The sequence below is a fragment of the Vicia villosa genome, linkage group LG6 (genome assembly GCF_029867415.1).
Source record: "Vicia villosa cultivar HV-30 ecotype Madison, WI linkage group LG6, Vvil1.0, whole genome shotgun sequence".
Taxonomy (NCBI): Eukaryota; Viridiplantae; Streptophyta; class Magnoliopsida; order Fabales; family Fabaceae; genus Vicia; species Vicia villosa.
The window spans coordinates 6,328,756-6,345,273 of NC_081185.1; the positions used below are offsets into that span (position 1 = coordinate 6,328,756).

General features: G+C 32.9%; 2 protein-coding genes across 2 annotated transcripts; both read right to left on the minus strand.

Moving 5' to 3' along the window:
* Positions 1-10,971: 10,971 nt before the first annotated feature.
* LOC131613147 (uncharacterized) lies at positions 10,972-12,211 on the minus strand. Its single transcript, XM_058884843.1, has 3 exons — positions 11,481-12,211; positions 11,266-11,392; positions 10,972-11,031 (listed from the first exon to the last, which is right to left on the minus strand). The coding sequence occupies exons 1-3, from the start codon at positions 12,209-12,211 to the stop codon at positions 10,972-10,974; spliced, it is 918 nt and encodes a 305-aa protein (XP_058740826.1).
* Positions 12,212-13,900: 1,689 nt separating this feature from the next.
* LOC131613148 (uncharacterized) lies at positions 13,901-16,063 on the minus strand. The gene has a single exon (XM_058884844.1). It carries the CDS (start codon positions 16,061-16,063, stop codon positions 13,901-13,903), a length of 2,163 nt encoding a protein of 720 aa, XP_058740827.1.
* Between the last annotated feature and the right edge of the window lie 455 nt (positions 16,064-16,518).

Below are 16,518 nucleotides of genomic sequence, written 5' to 3' on the forward strand. Positions count from 1 at the left end.
GGTGGATTGTTTGAAGTTTTTGAAGCTAATGGGTTGTCTAGAGTATAGGTTATTCATATAGAGGATTCTACAAGCCTTATGTTGAGGTAGAATTCTATTACTAGGTTTGGGTAGATTCTATCTGGAATCTTTGTTAACAGATCTTTGAGGAAAGACTAGAAGATTTGGTGATAGGGCTTGTGGAATTTCAGAAGGTTGTGATCATGGTACCAAGGTTGAATAACCTTTTTGGATAGGATTATCATTTTCTCTTCTTGCTTTTGGTTGAGTAGCTTTGTAGGAAAGGTATTGATTTTGAGTGTGTTTCTAGATTTTTTATTTGAGGAGGCCATGGTGAAAATTTTAGGAAGAGAAGAAAACTCACATAATAGATTTAGAGAAAATATGAGATGCAAGGGAAATGAAAAGAGGTTTACCTATTTATATCATGCCATCTGAGTTTTGGGCGTGTATTCAAGGCAAACATTAAGTGGAGATTATGCCTATTGAAAATCAAATAAAAATCCTTCCTTTTTTACTATTCTAATGGAATAGATTTGTGATTTCTTCAATGTTGAGGTTTGATTTTCCTGAGGCGCAAGGTAATCTTAGATTTAATCTGGAAATAAGTATTTCAAGCTTTTCTAATCAGTTAGCATAACATGCTAATTGATTAGGCTTTCGTAGTTCAGCCTTCTTTATGCATTGTTGGGTCTTATGTTGTCTTTTTTACTTTTCAGCACCCCCAACTGTTATGTTTCAGCACCCTTTTTCAACAATACACCAACACAACTCATCTTTCCGGGTTAGAAAGAATTAAGATTGAAGAGTAAAATAATAATAAATGTTATTTTAAGGGAAAGTTAAATAAAACAATAGAGAGAGAGAGAGAGTGAGAAATGAATGTGTCAAAACACAATTTCGGATAGTTTGGAATGAGAAAAAAAACATCTATTTATAAACAACTCATTTATCAAAGTTGTCATCATAGTAGTTATCATCATCAAAAAGCATGTGTTTTAGTTTGGAGCGTATTACCTACAAAATAAGTTTCCACAAAAAGTCTCATATGAAATTTTAAATTAGTGATGAATCAAGTACGAGATCTTGAAGGTTCATATTCTAAAAGAGAGGAATTGTTAAAGCTCGCATGGTCATGTGTCTGACTGTTCAATTAAATATAAAGGTATAAGAGTAATTCTCAAATTACTAAGGAAACTCTCAAACACACACACACACACACACATGCACACACACACGAAAAAACTTTTAAGCATCTCTAAAACAACTTAAAACCTCTAGAATAACTATCAAGGTTCATGTTGAACTGACCAAGAGTATTCCTAATCATTTTGGAAGCATTTTCACACCGCCTAAACGATTAGGGGCTTAGTATAATTGAGTAGTGTAAGAAAAAATACTGCTTAATCAATTAGAAATACTCTTAATCGAATAAGAAACATTATCATTACAAAGTTTCCATTTTGGGATTAGGGTTTCCATAATTTTAAAACTCTTAATCGATTAACCTTAGAGCTTAATCGATTAAGTCGTTAAAAAACCCATGGATCCTTTTCCTTTTGGGAAAATTTTTCTCCTATAAATAGAGGGATTTTCCTTTTTTTTCTTTCTTCACATCAGAAGTTGAATATATAGCTATTATTTCTCATTTGTAATCTCCCTTCATCTTTTTCTATTTCTTTGCAAAATTTCCTTAGTGCTTTGAGGGTAAAAAATATATGTGAGAGTTTTTGAGTTGGGGAATTAATGTATTTTTGCTAAAGAGTGTATTTTTTTTATTTCATTAAAGGAATTTATCATTTAGTTCTTGAGATTAACCATCTATAATCTATATTTGGTTTTGGATTGTATTTGGTCAAAATCCCTATTTGGGTTGTGAGTTGAGCCTAATAAAAGCTCTATTCGGTTTAAAGTTAGCCTGCTAAAATCCCTTGTCTATTCGTGGGGTTAGGCAGTTAAAATCTCAATTTGTTTGTCAGAAGGTTTTGTTGGACACGTGACTGTAAACATAAGAGAAGATGAATTGTGTGGCTTTGAAAATCTTTGATTAAAGACAAAATCTTCGAGAAAATCAAAGTTTAAAATCATTTGTGAAACAAACAAAGAAATGAGCAGCTGAATAAAGAAATATATGGAAAGACAGAGGAAAGAAATTAACTGATAAATAAAAGAGAAAGACAAACACGCCCATAAATTATAAAGGTTCGATCTAAATGATGATTGCATACACCTATCCCCGTGAAATTCTTCTTGGGAGTATCCATTATGTCTTGAGTGAGCTTCTTGGTATATACCATAATTGTTGGGAAAGGCTCACAGTTCTGATTTCCTGTTCTTGCTGGGCAAGGCTCACAGCTCGTTTAGCACATACATTTCCTTAAACCCATAATTGTTGTTGGTTTTTTAGTGTAACTGCGGTACAAGATTACATGCATGTGGTGTTTTTGATGCTACCTTAAGATTTATCACTATGCATTGGGGATTTCATTATTAGTGGCATACATGGTATTGTTATTTCCTATGTTTCAAAGGTATAACTAAGTAAAGAATGAATAGTTCACATACCTTGCTTAAGCCTTTAAATTGAAGATGAAAATGAATAGTAGATGAACTTTTTATGTACAAGGGGACTAAACTAATCCTGATTTGTAGGAGGAACCAAGATAATTGCTTGTATGTTTTCTTTCTCTCTTCTCTATTTGTGATAAATTTTATTCAGCTGCTAATCATCAGACTCTAGCTCAAATTCTATCCTTTTGATCAAAATCTGATATGAGATTTGCAAGAGAAAAAGGAGAAAATTTTAACAAAATTTAACCCCTTTGTTGTGTTTTTCTCACCTTCGATTAGCATTAGAGCACAATTTGTCCATCTATACTTAACAGTGGTACATGAAAGATCCTTAGAGAAAAACAATATGACTGAATATGAAGTAACTGGTCCTAGAAAGAATTTTGACCAAAGTACATCTAAAAAGAACAGTTATATTTCTAAACCTACAACATTCAGTAGAAATTCCACTGAGTTTGAGTGTTGGAAAAACAAAATGTACACTCATATCACAGGTCTTGATGATGAGTTATGGGATATTTTTGAAGATGGAATTGATTTTGAAGTAGATGGAGTAGATATAGTGGATGATAGAAAAAGCCTCATACCTTCTCAAAAAGAGATATATATAAATCATCATTGAGTTAGATTAGTGTTGGTAGATGCTCTACCTTATTATGAGAATCTCAATATTCTTGACAAATCTACTACCAAAATCATCTTTGAATCACTTTGTGCTTCCTATGAAGGAAATCATCAAGTTAAAGAGGCTAAGGAAAACCTTTTGGTCCTACAGTATGAACTGTTTAAAATGATGGACGATGAAGACATGAAAACCATGTTTTCAAGGTTTCAATTTCTTGTGTCTGGACTTCAAGTTTTGAACAAGAGCTACACTACAGCTGATCATGTCAAGAAGGTTCTTAGGGGTCTTCCTGTCAAATATAGACCAAAGGTAACTTCCATGCAAGAAGCTAGAGACTTAAACAAAATAAGTTTAGAAAGTTTAATCAGTAATCTCTAGAGCCATGATATGGATATTATTGGAGATAAACCAACAAAGAAGTCAAAATCTCTAGCTTTGAAATTTGTTGATAAAACTGATAAATCTACCAAAGGTTCTGAAGAAGCTGCTTCTACAGTAGGTTGTGAAGATGAAACAGATGATGAGGAGATGGTATTTCTTATCAAAAGATTCTAGTATCTGACAAAGAAGGACAAAAGACTCTCTGACTGAAGTAGTGGCTTCATAGGATCGAGTTCCAAAATCAACAAAGTTGACCAGAATGGATTTTTCAAATGCAAGAAGTCTGATCACTTCATTGCTGACTGTTCAGAATTACATAAGGATAGAGCAAAGAAAGGAAGCTATCGGAACGACAACTTCATAAACAAGGATAAGAAGAATCTCATGGCAACAAGGGATGAACTTGAAAATGATGAAGATTCAGACAAAAATGAAGGCAGAGCTAACCTAGATCTGATGGGTCATACATCCTCTAATGCAGAATCTGACCCAAGTTCTAGATCAGATTCTGAAGAAGAGGATGAGTATTTTCTAAACTATCTCGTTCAGGTTTAATTTCTTTCATTCAATACCTTATGGGTCATTGTCAAGATAAACCCAGACATATTAAAAGTTTAAAAAGGGATTATGATCTCATGAAAGTTGAGTTAGAATCTTCCAAAAGTATGATTGACAATATAGAATGAGATTGTATTTCCTTAATAAATTATATGTTTGAAAAATCCCTTTGTGAGTATGAAATGGCTCTTCAGGAGTTTTTCATTTCTGGCTTTAACAGGACTAAGATTTCTTCTATGATTTATGGTATAAGTAGAAGCACAGAAGATGGTCTTGGCTACTCTGAACTGTTTGTTGATCCAAAATCTGAAACCTGGATAAAACTAGTAGAACCTTTTTCTCTTAGTTGTGCTTAGAAAGGACTTCCTTCTTGCTTTGTATTTGTTGATAACAAAGTAGAGGTTCTAAATCATTCGTAACTAAATATTTTAATCAGAAGTTCTAGAGAAATCATAACCAGAAACCTCAAAGTCTAAGGTTCTAGAGAAACAAGAATCCATGATTCTAAAGTCTGAGATTCTGAAGGGATCGAAATCAAAGGCTAAAAACTATTCAAGACCTAAAATTCTTAAACTAAAATTCTTGAATAATTCTAAGCCTCGCTACATAAAGGCTAAGATACAAGGTCAAAAGAGACCTTTTAGAGCTAACCCCAAAGGATCCATCATATTATGGGTACCTAAATCTGAAATTTTGGAGATATGCTTAAAGGGAGGAGCAAAGCAGCAATCCTAATACCTGGACAGTGGCGGCTCACGACATATGAGAGAAGAAAAGCATATGTTCCAAACCCTAACTCTAAAAGAGGGAGAAACTGTGGGATTTAGAGGAAATTATAAAGGCGAGATCATTGGTACATGTACTATTGGTAATTCCTCTATCTCAATTAATAATGTTTGGTTAGTAGCTTTCATATCCCAATTTTCCCTGCTATTTTTTCAATTTTTCATATAAATAGGTCATGCATTTAACATACTAATTATCGCATTTTGCATAGCACAATCATCAGGTCAAAGTTCGGTGATTTTTGTTCAAAGTGAATCTTTGAGGCAGAAGTTATCTGGTAATTATTCATGTTTATTTTCCATATTTACTTGCGGTGTGGATCACATTTTTATTTGAGATTCATGGTTGTTAAAGTTATTACTTAATTCAGAAGATTGCTTGAATTTAAATAATAAGGCAAAGTTGGAATAAAATAAATGGTTAAATAAGTTTTTGGTCCCTATAAATGGTTAAATAAATGGCAAAATGCGATAACATACTAATCATCGCATTTTGCTTAGCACAATCATCAGGTCAAAATCGGTGATTTTGGTTCAAAGTGAATCTTTGAGGCAGAAGTTATCTGGTAATTGTTCATGTTTATTACCCATATTTACTTGCAGTGTGGATCACATTTTTATTTGAGATTCATGGTTGTTAGAGTTATTACTTAATTCAGAAGATTGCTTGAATTTAAATAACAGGGCAAAGTTGGAATAAAATAAATGGTTAAATAAGTTTTTGGTCCCTATAAATGTTGCAGTTTCATTTTTAGTCCCCCTGCCTTTAGGCAACGATTTTAGCTGGTTTTGGAAACAGATTTTTTGTAAAAACCGTTGCCTAAAGGCAGGGAGGAATTAAAAATGAAAACTGCAATATTTATAGGGACCAAAAACTTATTTAACCCTAAAAGAAAATATCTCATTCATTGGAAATCCAAGTTATATTATGAATCGCTTGGGATACAAGTTAAAAGAGTGAATTACAAGGAAAGAAGAGAAAATTACAATTCTTTGATCCAATTGACTTTTAGGTCAATCGGTTGACATTTTAGTCAATTGTTGACTTTTGGTCAATTTTCCAAACCAACACGATTTTGAAACCTGATTTTTCCTAGACCTACTCCACAATGATTCAACCAAGAATTCATCATAATTCATGAAAAAAATGATTTATGTCATGATTATGCTACATGTAAGTTTCCAACAAAAATCAACTTCCATCAAGCCTTCTTTCCTAATCTCTATATCTACTTTCTTACATCTGTTCGAGCTCATTCATCAACTGTGATTTTCTTCTAGCTACAAGGAAATGGACACATTAAATTATCGACAAATATAATGAATCAAAGTCATCCAAAAGTTGCTCAAAAGTCAAGGAAAAATTCTACATTCACACTTAGAAAAATTCTGCAATTATGCATTAAACTCAGGATATGATTTCCTCTACTTTCAAGGCAATTTTATGGATGCAAAATTCAGAATTTGATCATCATGGTTTACACCACCTAAAAGTGCTTATTTTTAACATGAAAACACTTCTCAAAAGCACCTAAAAGGCATGGTTTAATCCACAAAAATTCAAGGCAAAAAAAAGAGAAATTCAAAGGCAAATGCAATGCAATTTCAAAGCATTTTCAAGTTACAAGTGTATGACCATTAGTATTACATTGATACTTGTTACTTATGCTAAACTCCAACATGTCTTGCCTCTAAATTCTCTTAACTACCTATTTATTCCCAAACTCATGCATTTATCCATTTACCCTTGACTTCCCTAACTAACTTTAATTTCCTTAAAATTTTCAAACTAACACAAAATCAAACCAATTTTCATTAAATTTTAACCCCTCTTAACTTTTAATCCAATGATCGAAAATGGTGATCCGCAAGTAACCTCTAGATTGATTCCTAACCATCGATAAAATGCTTACTAGGACCCCAATTCAACGATCCACAATCATCCACAAAAATTATATAAATCCAGCATTTTTACAATTTTGGGGGTTAACCATTCTAACCATTTCTAAACCATTATTAACCACTTTAAGTCTTAACCACCATTTTCACACTTTTATTTTTCTTCACTGTCTCTCAATTTCATATTATTCTCTTTATCCCTAACCATCACTAAAATTCATCACCATCACCATCTAGGATTTGAAATTGAGATTCTTGATTGGTGGAACTAAACCTTCATCCAAAGTTCAACAAAGAATCAACAACTTCATAAGCATTCATCATTCAACATCAAGCAAAGTTCAACAATAATCATGATCCAAAATTTCATCAAGTTTCATCATTCATGTAGAATCAAGGTTCATCACATTCCACAATTTTCCACAATAAAATTCCATCATTCAAAACTCCATATTCAAGCATAATCAAGGGTTCATCAATTTTCAACAATATTCAAGAGTTGTCAAGTTTCAATAATTATTCAGGTTTCTATTTCTTATGTTCATTATTCTTCAACAATCATCATCTACTATCATTAAAATTTGTAAAGTGGAAGCATTAGGAAAAGCGGATTACCTCTTGAAGTTTTTCGGGTTTCTTCTTATTAATGTTGTCGGCAAAATTTCAACAATAACCAGAGCAAACCTCTGCTCCGCCGATAAGCCTTGAACCCTCTCCATTCCATGCCATTGATCATGATCTTGCGTGAATGTGCTCAGTTGAATGTGTATGATGCTATTATTTTGAGTAAATTATGTGATAATCACTTATTTGCATTCCTTCCAAAAAAACAAATTTAATTAGTTAGGAAGTATTACTAAAACTAACATAAGAGTTCCTAACTTATTCCTAACCACATTGTATTTTGCATACCATTCAATATGTATTTGCATCATTGCATGAAAAGAGCTTATGTGAAAAATCACATTTTTTATCACACTTTAACAAAAACCAAAAATGGATTTTTTTTTATTTTCAAGATTTTTTTTCTCAAGTAACACCAACCAGATCAATTTTGCATAAACATCATAATATTGCATCTAACTACATGTAATTGCATCATAGAATTTACACAACAAAAATAACTTATTTCAATAAGTAATTTTTTTCACAACTTTGACATAATCATAAGCAATTTTGTGTTTAAACCAATACTATGATAATTCATCTCCTTGAATAATTATAACTATGTATTTGTGTTATCATAACACTAACATAGCATAATCTCCTAAAAACATCAATTTTTCACCCAAACACAACTTTAACATAACATTCACATTAACCCAATTTTTGAATTTTCAATCTTCCAAATCTCAGCCCCAATCACGAAATAAATTATAGAATCTTGTTTCCTATGAAATTTTATGCAAAATATATGTTTATTTCATTTAATTTGGATAATAGTTGAAAAAGTTATAAACATTTTACACTACTAGAAAAATCGTTTTTAGAGACCGAATTAGAGACCAAAAATATATAAAAATCGGTCACTACTGTCAATAGCGACCGATAAGGCGACTGTCACTTTCTGGTTGGAAAAGCGCTAGTCGCTAACGACTAGCGACCTATTTAGAGACCGATTTTTAGAGACCGATTTTGTGACCGAATTAGAGGCCGATTTAGTGACCGATTTCTGTGATACAATATTCAGCGAAAATCATATTTTATTTTGGTTCAGTCACTAAGTCGGTCTCTAATTATTTTAATTTATTTAATATTTTAAATTTTTAAATTAAATAGGGCCTTTAGTTATGATTTTTTTTAATATCTTTAAATATTTGAAAAAAAAATTAAACACATAAAATATTTCAAATAAAAAATTAAATAGATGAAATATTTATCATCTCTAACAAATTAAGTACTCATCTAAATATTTAACATAAGAACAAAAACTGAAGTTTTTCTCAGTATTCAATTTAACAAAAAAACATTATATTTTATTTCAATCTAATAAAAAAACACAATATAAAGTATTTATAAATATTCATAAAGAAAATACTAGACTTGTTTTTACTAACGATAATTATTGCCATAATAAAACATAATATATTTTTTATAGTCATTTGTTATTCTAAGTTCATGTCTTCATCACCGACCTCACCGTCAACCACGTCATCAGCCTCATCATCATTATCACCAACCTCGTCATCATGAACCTGGTCTCTAGAATATGGCCTTGGTTGAAAATTCAAACTGTCCATCAACTGCTTTAGCATGTAATTGTTATGCTCAACATCCCTATTTGTGTTAGCCAATTCTTCACGAAGCTGATCCCTTTCATTTCTCATTTCTTCAAATTCATGTCTTTGAACCCATTCGGTTGACGAGGAACATGAACCACGATAAGTAGGCTTCCCTGCTATTACGGTAGATTCCATTCCAAGACCATATACTTTTCCTTTTCTTATTCCTGCAACCTCACACCAAACATCTAATTGAGGAGGTGGAATGGTTCCTTGTTGAGATGTTTCTTGGATTAATTCTTCCCATCTTTCTGTAAACTTTTTCTGATAACAAAATTATAAGGCTAATTAGTATTGTGAGACAGTAAAACAAAATAAAAATAATAATAAAGGTTATACAAGTTAAATTTAAGAGCTCATTACATGCACATGTTTCGATCTTCTATCGACCCAAGTGTTAGTCTTGCGGTGTTGATGTGTGTGAAGAAACAGTTCTGAAGGATTAGGAGGAGTTCCATTTTGTTCTGTCTACAAAGATAAATATAATTTAAGAACACGTTAGCAATAATTTAAAAATATAAACGAAACACATTGTAGCACATATAATGATCTAACAAAAAACTCAACACCATACCAAAAGCACTACCCTTACAAACTACACAGCAAATAAACCATGTCTTGTAACATAAATTTTTAACACCATATCAAAGTTATGTATGTAGGCTACAGCTCCGGCAAATGTGAACAATTAAAAAAATATAATATCAAATCACATTCTAATAAACTTTAAAAAAAACAAACTAATACAATATAATTTACCATTAAACTAGATTAATCTTGCTACACAAGAGGAGAAGACATATTCAATATTGCTTACTCTATTAGCCAAACAACTTAAGTGGATCCCATATCTAGTCATAAGAAGTTAAGCAACCTTAATAACATTTAATAATCTAAACATAATAGCTAAACATTCCACAACAATAAAATATATGAAAGTAAGATAGTCTTACCATATTAGCTCTATGTTGGGATGAGGTGATAGAGCCACATGTGTGAAGGGATGCTCCAAAACCACCACAATCAGATGATCGATTTGATTTTGCTTATATTCTCTTCTTTTTAAATTCTTGAGTTCCCCAATGATCACACAATGAATTCCACACATCCGGACCAATCCATCTTGGTCTATTCATTGTGGTATGAACCTTATTTAGATTGTTTTTCATTACTGTTGCACCTCGTATTTCAAAGTTCTTTCTAGCCCATGCATCATCAGGTGGAAAAATATTAAACCTTTTTTGTATATATAGACAATAAAAAATAGGATTAATTGTTAAAATAACAATACAAGAAACAAAAAACTATCTGACTTCTAAACAAAGTGGAGAAACAACTAGGCTTTCACAAAAACCTATAGTTCCTTCCTTAGACATCATACCTAGAATTTTCATTTCACCTTGCAATCAAGAGAACAGTAACTTCTACATTTATTAGTAAAGATGATCATTCATCTAAAAGATTGCACTATAAAGTTGAAATAGATTTCAACGGGTTGGGAATGAACACCCAATTTTTTACACAATGCAGAATGATGCTTACTACTGCAACCAAAACTAAAAGGAAAACTTGAATATCAAAAGAATGACCAACCATACATTAATCCAAACCTAAAAATAGTTCATTATTAGGGGTGATTAAAATTAATAGGCAAGCCTAGTGGAGAATATAAGATGAGCACAGGTAAATGTGTACTCATATGGAGAACTGAAAAATATGATTATGACCTAGTAAGGTTTTAATAATAGAACCACAACATAATAAAGTGTCAAAACTAATCCAAAATGTTGAGCTAAAGTGAAATTTAATCTTGTGCTTTCTTGATTCTACCGAGTCCAATGTCACCATTATGTGGCCCCATAAAAAGAGGTCAGCTAGTCTGCCCAGGGAGGGAGGGGGTTGTTTCTATCACAATTCTTATATCATTTATCTATGTAAAACATATATATTCAAACAGCCCCCATATTAAAGTATGCAAGAAAATTTCAATACTCCAGACTATAACTTTATGTAAACAGTTAGAATTAATCATATATAATATATTTCAATCGATAAGATGTACCAAAAATTTAAATTTCTTCTATATCATACCTTAAGAGTAAATATGCAAATCAAAACAAATCCTCATCTATAGAAAGTTTTGTCATATATATTAAAAGTATACCTGAAATTCAGCAAACCATATGTCTCTCTTTTTAATGTCAATTTTTTTCCACGAGTGCCATGCTTCAAAATAATTACTTTTCATGATATCTCCTATCTCTTTAGCAGCAGGATGTGAAGGCAAAAATCTACAAAGACATATTAGTATTTAATAGGCTTATACAATATATTAAATTAGCTAAAAATATGTCTCTCTCAATCTATATATATACATACCCGTTTCCGTCAAGGTATAGAGTTCTCTTGAAGTTATTGCTTTGTGTCTCAGATGCCACAACAGTTTCACTAGATCTTGGAGTGTGTTCCTCTTCGGAATGAGAAGGTTGTGAATTGGATGGTGATACTACCCCTCTTATATAAGGTGAAGGTGTGTCTTGAGATGTCCTAGAAGGAGGTGTTACGTGAGATGCACTAGTTGATGGGATAGTAGATGTCCTAGTAGGAGGCACAACATGAGTACGTGTGACATTAAATGGCCTGGAAGGAGCAACATGAGATGTGCTAGATGGAGGAGCAACATGAGACGTGTTATATGGAGTTTGAGCATGAGATGTGTTAGGAGGACGTGCTGCGTGAGATGTCTTAAGAGGAGGAACACGAGACGTCTTAGGAAGAGGAACACGAGACGTCTTAGGAGGAGGTGGAACATGAAATGTTTTATGGGGAGGTTCTACATGATATGTATTAGAAGGAGGAGCTCGAGGCACATTAGACGGTGGTGGAACACTAGATGTATAAGGAGATACAACATGAGATGTACTATGTTGAGGTGCAATGTGTGATGTCTCATGTAGCGTTGTATCATGCAATGTCCTAGAAATTGGTGCTCGTTGAGATGTCCCAGTATGAAATAGAATAGAAGAATTCATATTTAAACGTTTGGAATGTTTTGAATGACGATTCTTGGAAGCTCTTTCTTTACTTCTATCTTGATCAGCCATCTGCATTTTGTAAAAAAAATAGAATTATTTATAGTATAAAAATAATAAAAGTATAGTAATAAATACATCACCTCCACAAAATGAATAAAAATAAAGTTTAGTAATAAATTCATCACCTCCACAAAATGAATAAATATAATAATTTAATCATCACTATTTCCATCACCATCACCATCATCTTCAAATTGGTTTTCTAAATCATTTTCGGATTCAAATTCATCTTCATTCTCATCATTGTTCTCATTATCGCCTTCTTCCTCGTTCTCATTATGATCCCCATCCTTATCCTCGACATTGATTTGTACTTCCTCATATTCCCCTTCATCTCTTAAATGACCAAGTAGGTCATCATTTGCTGCAAAATCAACACATGTTGTGGTTGTTGTTGAATCTTGATATGCAACCTCTAAAGTGTATCGATCATCAACTGTTCCTCTAGGTTTGGTTTTAATGGCAACCCACCAATCAACCTTTTCTTTTAGTTTTCATGGATAAGGTACATAATACACCTGAATAGCATTTGTTGCAAATATGAAAGGATCATATTTTGAATATTTTCTACGATGATTAACCTCAACAATTCCATATTGGTGTCGAACCTTCATGCCACGATTGGAAATAACATCAAACCATTCACAATTAAATAAAACTAATTGCATGGTTGGTTCTCCAAGGTATTCAACTTCCATAATCTCTTTAACAATACCATAATAATAATTTTCTTCCACTCCTTTGTCATCACCCTTGACACAAACTCCACAATTAATTGTTTTTTTACCAACACTCCTTTCTTCTGTGTGAAACTTAAAACCATTTACAAAATACACAGCCCAAGTACAAACCTTTCTCTTAGGACCGTATGCTAAGCGGTGCAAATTCAAATTTTCCACCTTATTTTTTTTATCATGTACCTATCAATAGGCAAGATAAACGCATTATATTTAAAAACTACGAGATAAATCGTGTATTATAGTTGAAATCGTGGGACACTTACATATGTCTGAAACCAATTAGGAAATTCAGAAGCAATCTTTCCTTCCACGACAGCTTGACATATGTTTGGATTGTTTTCTTCTAAATATCGCACAAAACATCTAACATATATATAATTTTTAATTTTATTATGTTTTATAATTAATGTAAAATAATAAATCTCTTATTTTAAATTTAATTTACTTACTCAATATATGGCTGGACTTCTTCACAATTTAGAAGGATATGTAAATGTGCAGCATCTAACTCTCTATCATCCAAATAACGACTCTTACAAATTCCAGCTGAACGACCAGAATGATTAAAGATTGGTAAAGTTTGTAGAACTACATCGTCTTGACCCCCATCATCATTCCGGCTTACTCTATTTCTCAAAGTTTGCACATGAGACTCAAAATAATATGAACAGAAATGAGAAGTCTCTTGACATAGATATGCCTCGCAAATGGACCCTTCTACACGCGATCTATTTTTAACCATTTGTTTTAACCTATTCAAGTACCTAAAAAACAATATATACAATATTAATCGCTAATTAAGAATAAATAAGAAAAATATAGATTTAAGGTTTTACAATTTAATTATTTACCTTTCAAATGGATACATCCAACGATATTGTACAGGACCCCTGACTCTTGCTTCATATGGTAGATAAATTGGAATATGCTCCATGGAATTAAAGAATCCTGGTGGAAATATTTTTTACAACTTACAAGTTGTAATCACTATGTTTTGTTCCATCAACAATAAATCATCAACGCGCAAAATTGTTGAGCATAGATCCTTGAAAAATTTACTCAACTCGGCTATAGGACTCCACACATTATTTGGAAGTGCACTAAAAGCAATTGGTAACAAGCGTTCCATAAATACATGGCAATCATGACTTTTCATTCCGATTAGCTTCCCTTCATCCTTGCTTACACATCTATGCAAATTTGAAGCATGACCATCAGGCATTTTTAACTCAGAGATCCATTTATACACAGCCTTTTGTTGGTCATTAGACAAAACATATTTTGCTTTAGGCTTCAATGCTTTCCCATTAGGTAGTACGTGTAGTTCTAACTCTTTTCTTCGACAATACTCCTTCAAGTCTTTTCTTGCGTTAGCATTGTATTTGGTCTTGCCTTTGATGTCCATCACTGTATTGAATACATTATCAAACATGTTCTTCTCAATATGCATCATATCAAGATTGTGTCTAATTAAGTTGTCTTTCCAATAAGGTAACTCCCAAAAGATACTTTGTTTTTTCCAATTATGAGACACACCAAATCCATCACATATACAAGGGTTAACATTTGTGATTTTAGGGAGATAAGAAACTTCTTCCCACACATCATCCCCAGTTAATAGTCGCGGAGGTGGAAACTTCACTATTCGATTCTTGTAAAAGGCATCCTTATTTCTTCGAAACACATGATTCATAGGCAAAAATTGACGATGACAATCAAACCAAGAACACTTTTTACCATACTCTAAGTAAAAAGCTTTTGACTTTGATTGATTCATGCAATAAGGACATGCTAATTTTCCCGCTGTACTCCAACCAGACAACATCCCATATGCAGGAAAATCATTAATTGTCCACATTAATGCAGCTTTCATTTTAAAATTTTGTTTTCTAGAAATATCATGTGTAAGCACTCCTTCATTCCACAACAATTTTAGCTCATCTATCAATGGTTGCAAATACACATCTATCTTTCTCTTTGGATTTTTTGGTCCAGGAATAATCAAAGTTAGAAACATGTAAGGAGTTGTCATGCACAGTTCAGGAGGAAGATTGTAAGGGGTTACAATCACAGGCCAACATGAATAACGAGAGGTTGTATGATTGAATGGTGCAAAGCCATCTGTACACAAACCTAACCTTACATTCCTCGGTTCAGCAGCAAAGTCGGGGTAAACTTGATCAAAGTGTTTCCACGACTCCCCATCTGATGGATGACACATCACACCGGGTTCCCGCCTAGTTTCATAATGCCACCTCATATGTGGAGCTGAGCTCATTGAAGCATATAATCTCTTAAGTCTAGGAATTAGGGGTAAGAAGTGCATTCTCTTCATTGGCACTTCCTTGAATCTCCCCCTACCAATCTTTTTTTTCTCATAACGAGGTGCGTTACAAAACTTGCATTCTTTTAATTGTTTACATTCATCGGTGTAGAAAAGCATGCAACCATTTACACAACAATCTATTTTTTCTGCAGTCAAACCAAGTTTTGAAACTATTTTCTTAGCCCTATAATAATCTTGAGGGACACAATTATTTGGAGGATTCGTCTCCTTCATAAGTGCCACCATTTGATTAAAAGAACGTTGAGAAATATTTCCCTCTGACTTAATCGTCAACAATCTAACAGCAGCTGACAATTCTGTGTGATCGCATCCGGGCCACAACGGCTTCTGAGCCGCATTTAGTAAATCGTAAAAATTTTGATCATCAATGTCGGGAGACTCTTCTGAATCTTCATCACATTGTGTTTGGTATTGTGATCCAACAACATCATACACCATGTCCTCAAATCTACTGTGATGGTTGCTATGTCCCTCTTGCGCATATTGTTTCCTACGTAATTCGATACACAACTCTGGATTAAATTCTCCATGACATGTCCAATACCAATAATCAGGAGTAAATCCTTTCTTGAAAATATGAACTTTAACTTCTTCAAAGTGTAACAAATTAATGTTTCTACAAATAGAACACGGACATCTAATTTCGTTATTTAATATGCCAGGTTGTTGGATTGCAAAGGAAACAAATTCCTTTAGCCCTTGTAAAAATTCAGGAGTGTACCCCTTTTTATGAGGATTTAGCCTATTGTACATCCAACTACGACATACACGGATGTCCATATTCTCGAATATAATCAAGCAAAGTTTATTCGTTGTCAAATATCAAGCTAAGAGTATCACATTAAGGGGAAAACTAAGAGATATTACCTTTGAAGATAATTTCCAAAATTTTCCTTGCACAATATTGTCATACCCTAATTTTTGACCCCCCTGAGATGACATATCTTCAGGCTTTTCATCAGGTCAAAGCAAGTGCCCAGAGCAGTCACTTCTTCATCTGGCAATTAATCGAGGATGTTCAAAGACAAGAAAACTCAGGCAAAGGATCAATCAATAGAAGGATTGGTCTCTAACACAATCATAGGACTCAAAAGATTCATTTTTATATTCACCTATGATTGATTAGACACCCAGTCATCTGAGCACAGGTTTACTCAGGTCACCAGACTAGGGTTTTTGAGCCGATCAAGGACTGAAATCAGGGATCACCTTTGGGAAACCCTAAAAAGTTCCAG

What these genes read in the sequence shown, in the direction of transcription:
- LOC131613147 (XM_058884843.1), bottom strand. Translation starts at nt 12,211, where the DNA reads ATGCAGATGGCTGATCAAGATAGAAGTAAAGAAAGAGCTTCCAAGAAT. An exon ending in CTATACCTTGACGGAAACGG is followed by an intron (nt 11,393 to 11,480) that starts GTATGTATATAT and finishes ATGTCTTTGTAG; the next exon opens with ATTTTTGCCTTCACATCCTG. An exon ending in TATGGTTTGCTGAATTTCAG is followed by an intron (nt 11,032 to 11,265) that starts GTATACTTTTAA and finishes TGTTTTACATAG; the next exon opens with ATAAATGATATAAGAATTGT.
- LOC131613148 (XM_058884844.1), bottom strand. Translation starts at nt 16,063, where the DNA reads ATGGACATCCGTGTATGTCGTAGTTGGATGTACAATAGGCTAAATCCT.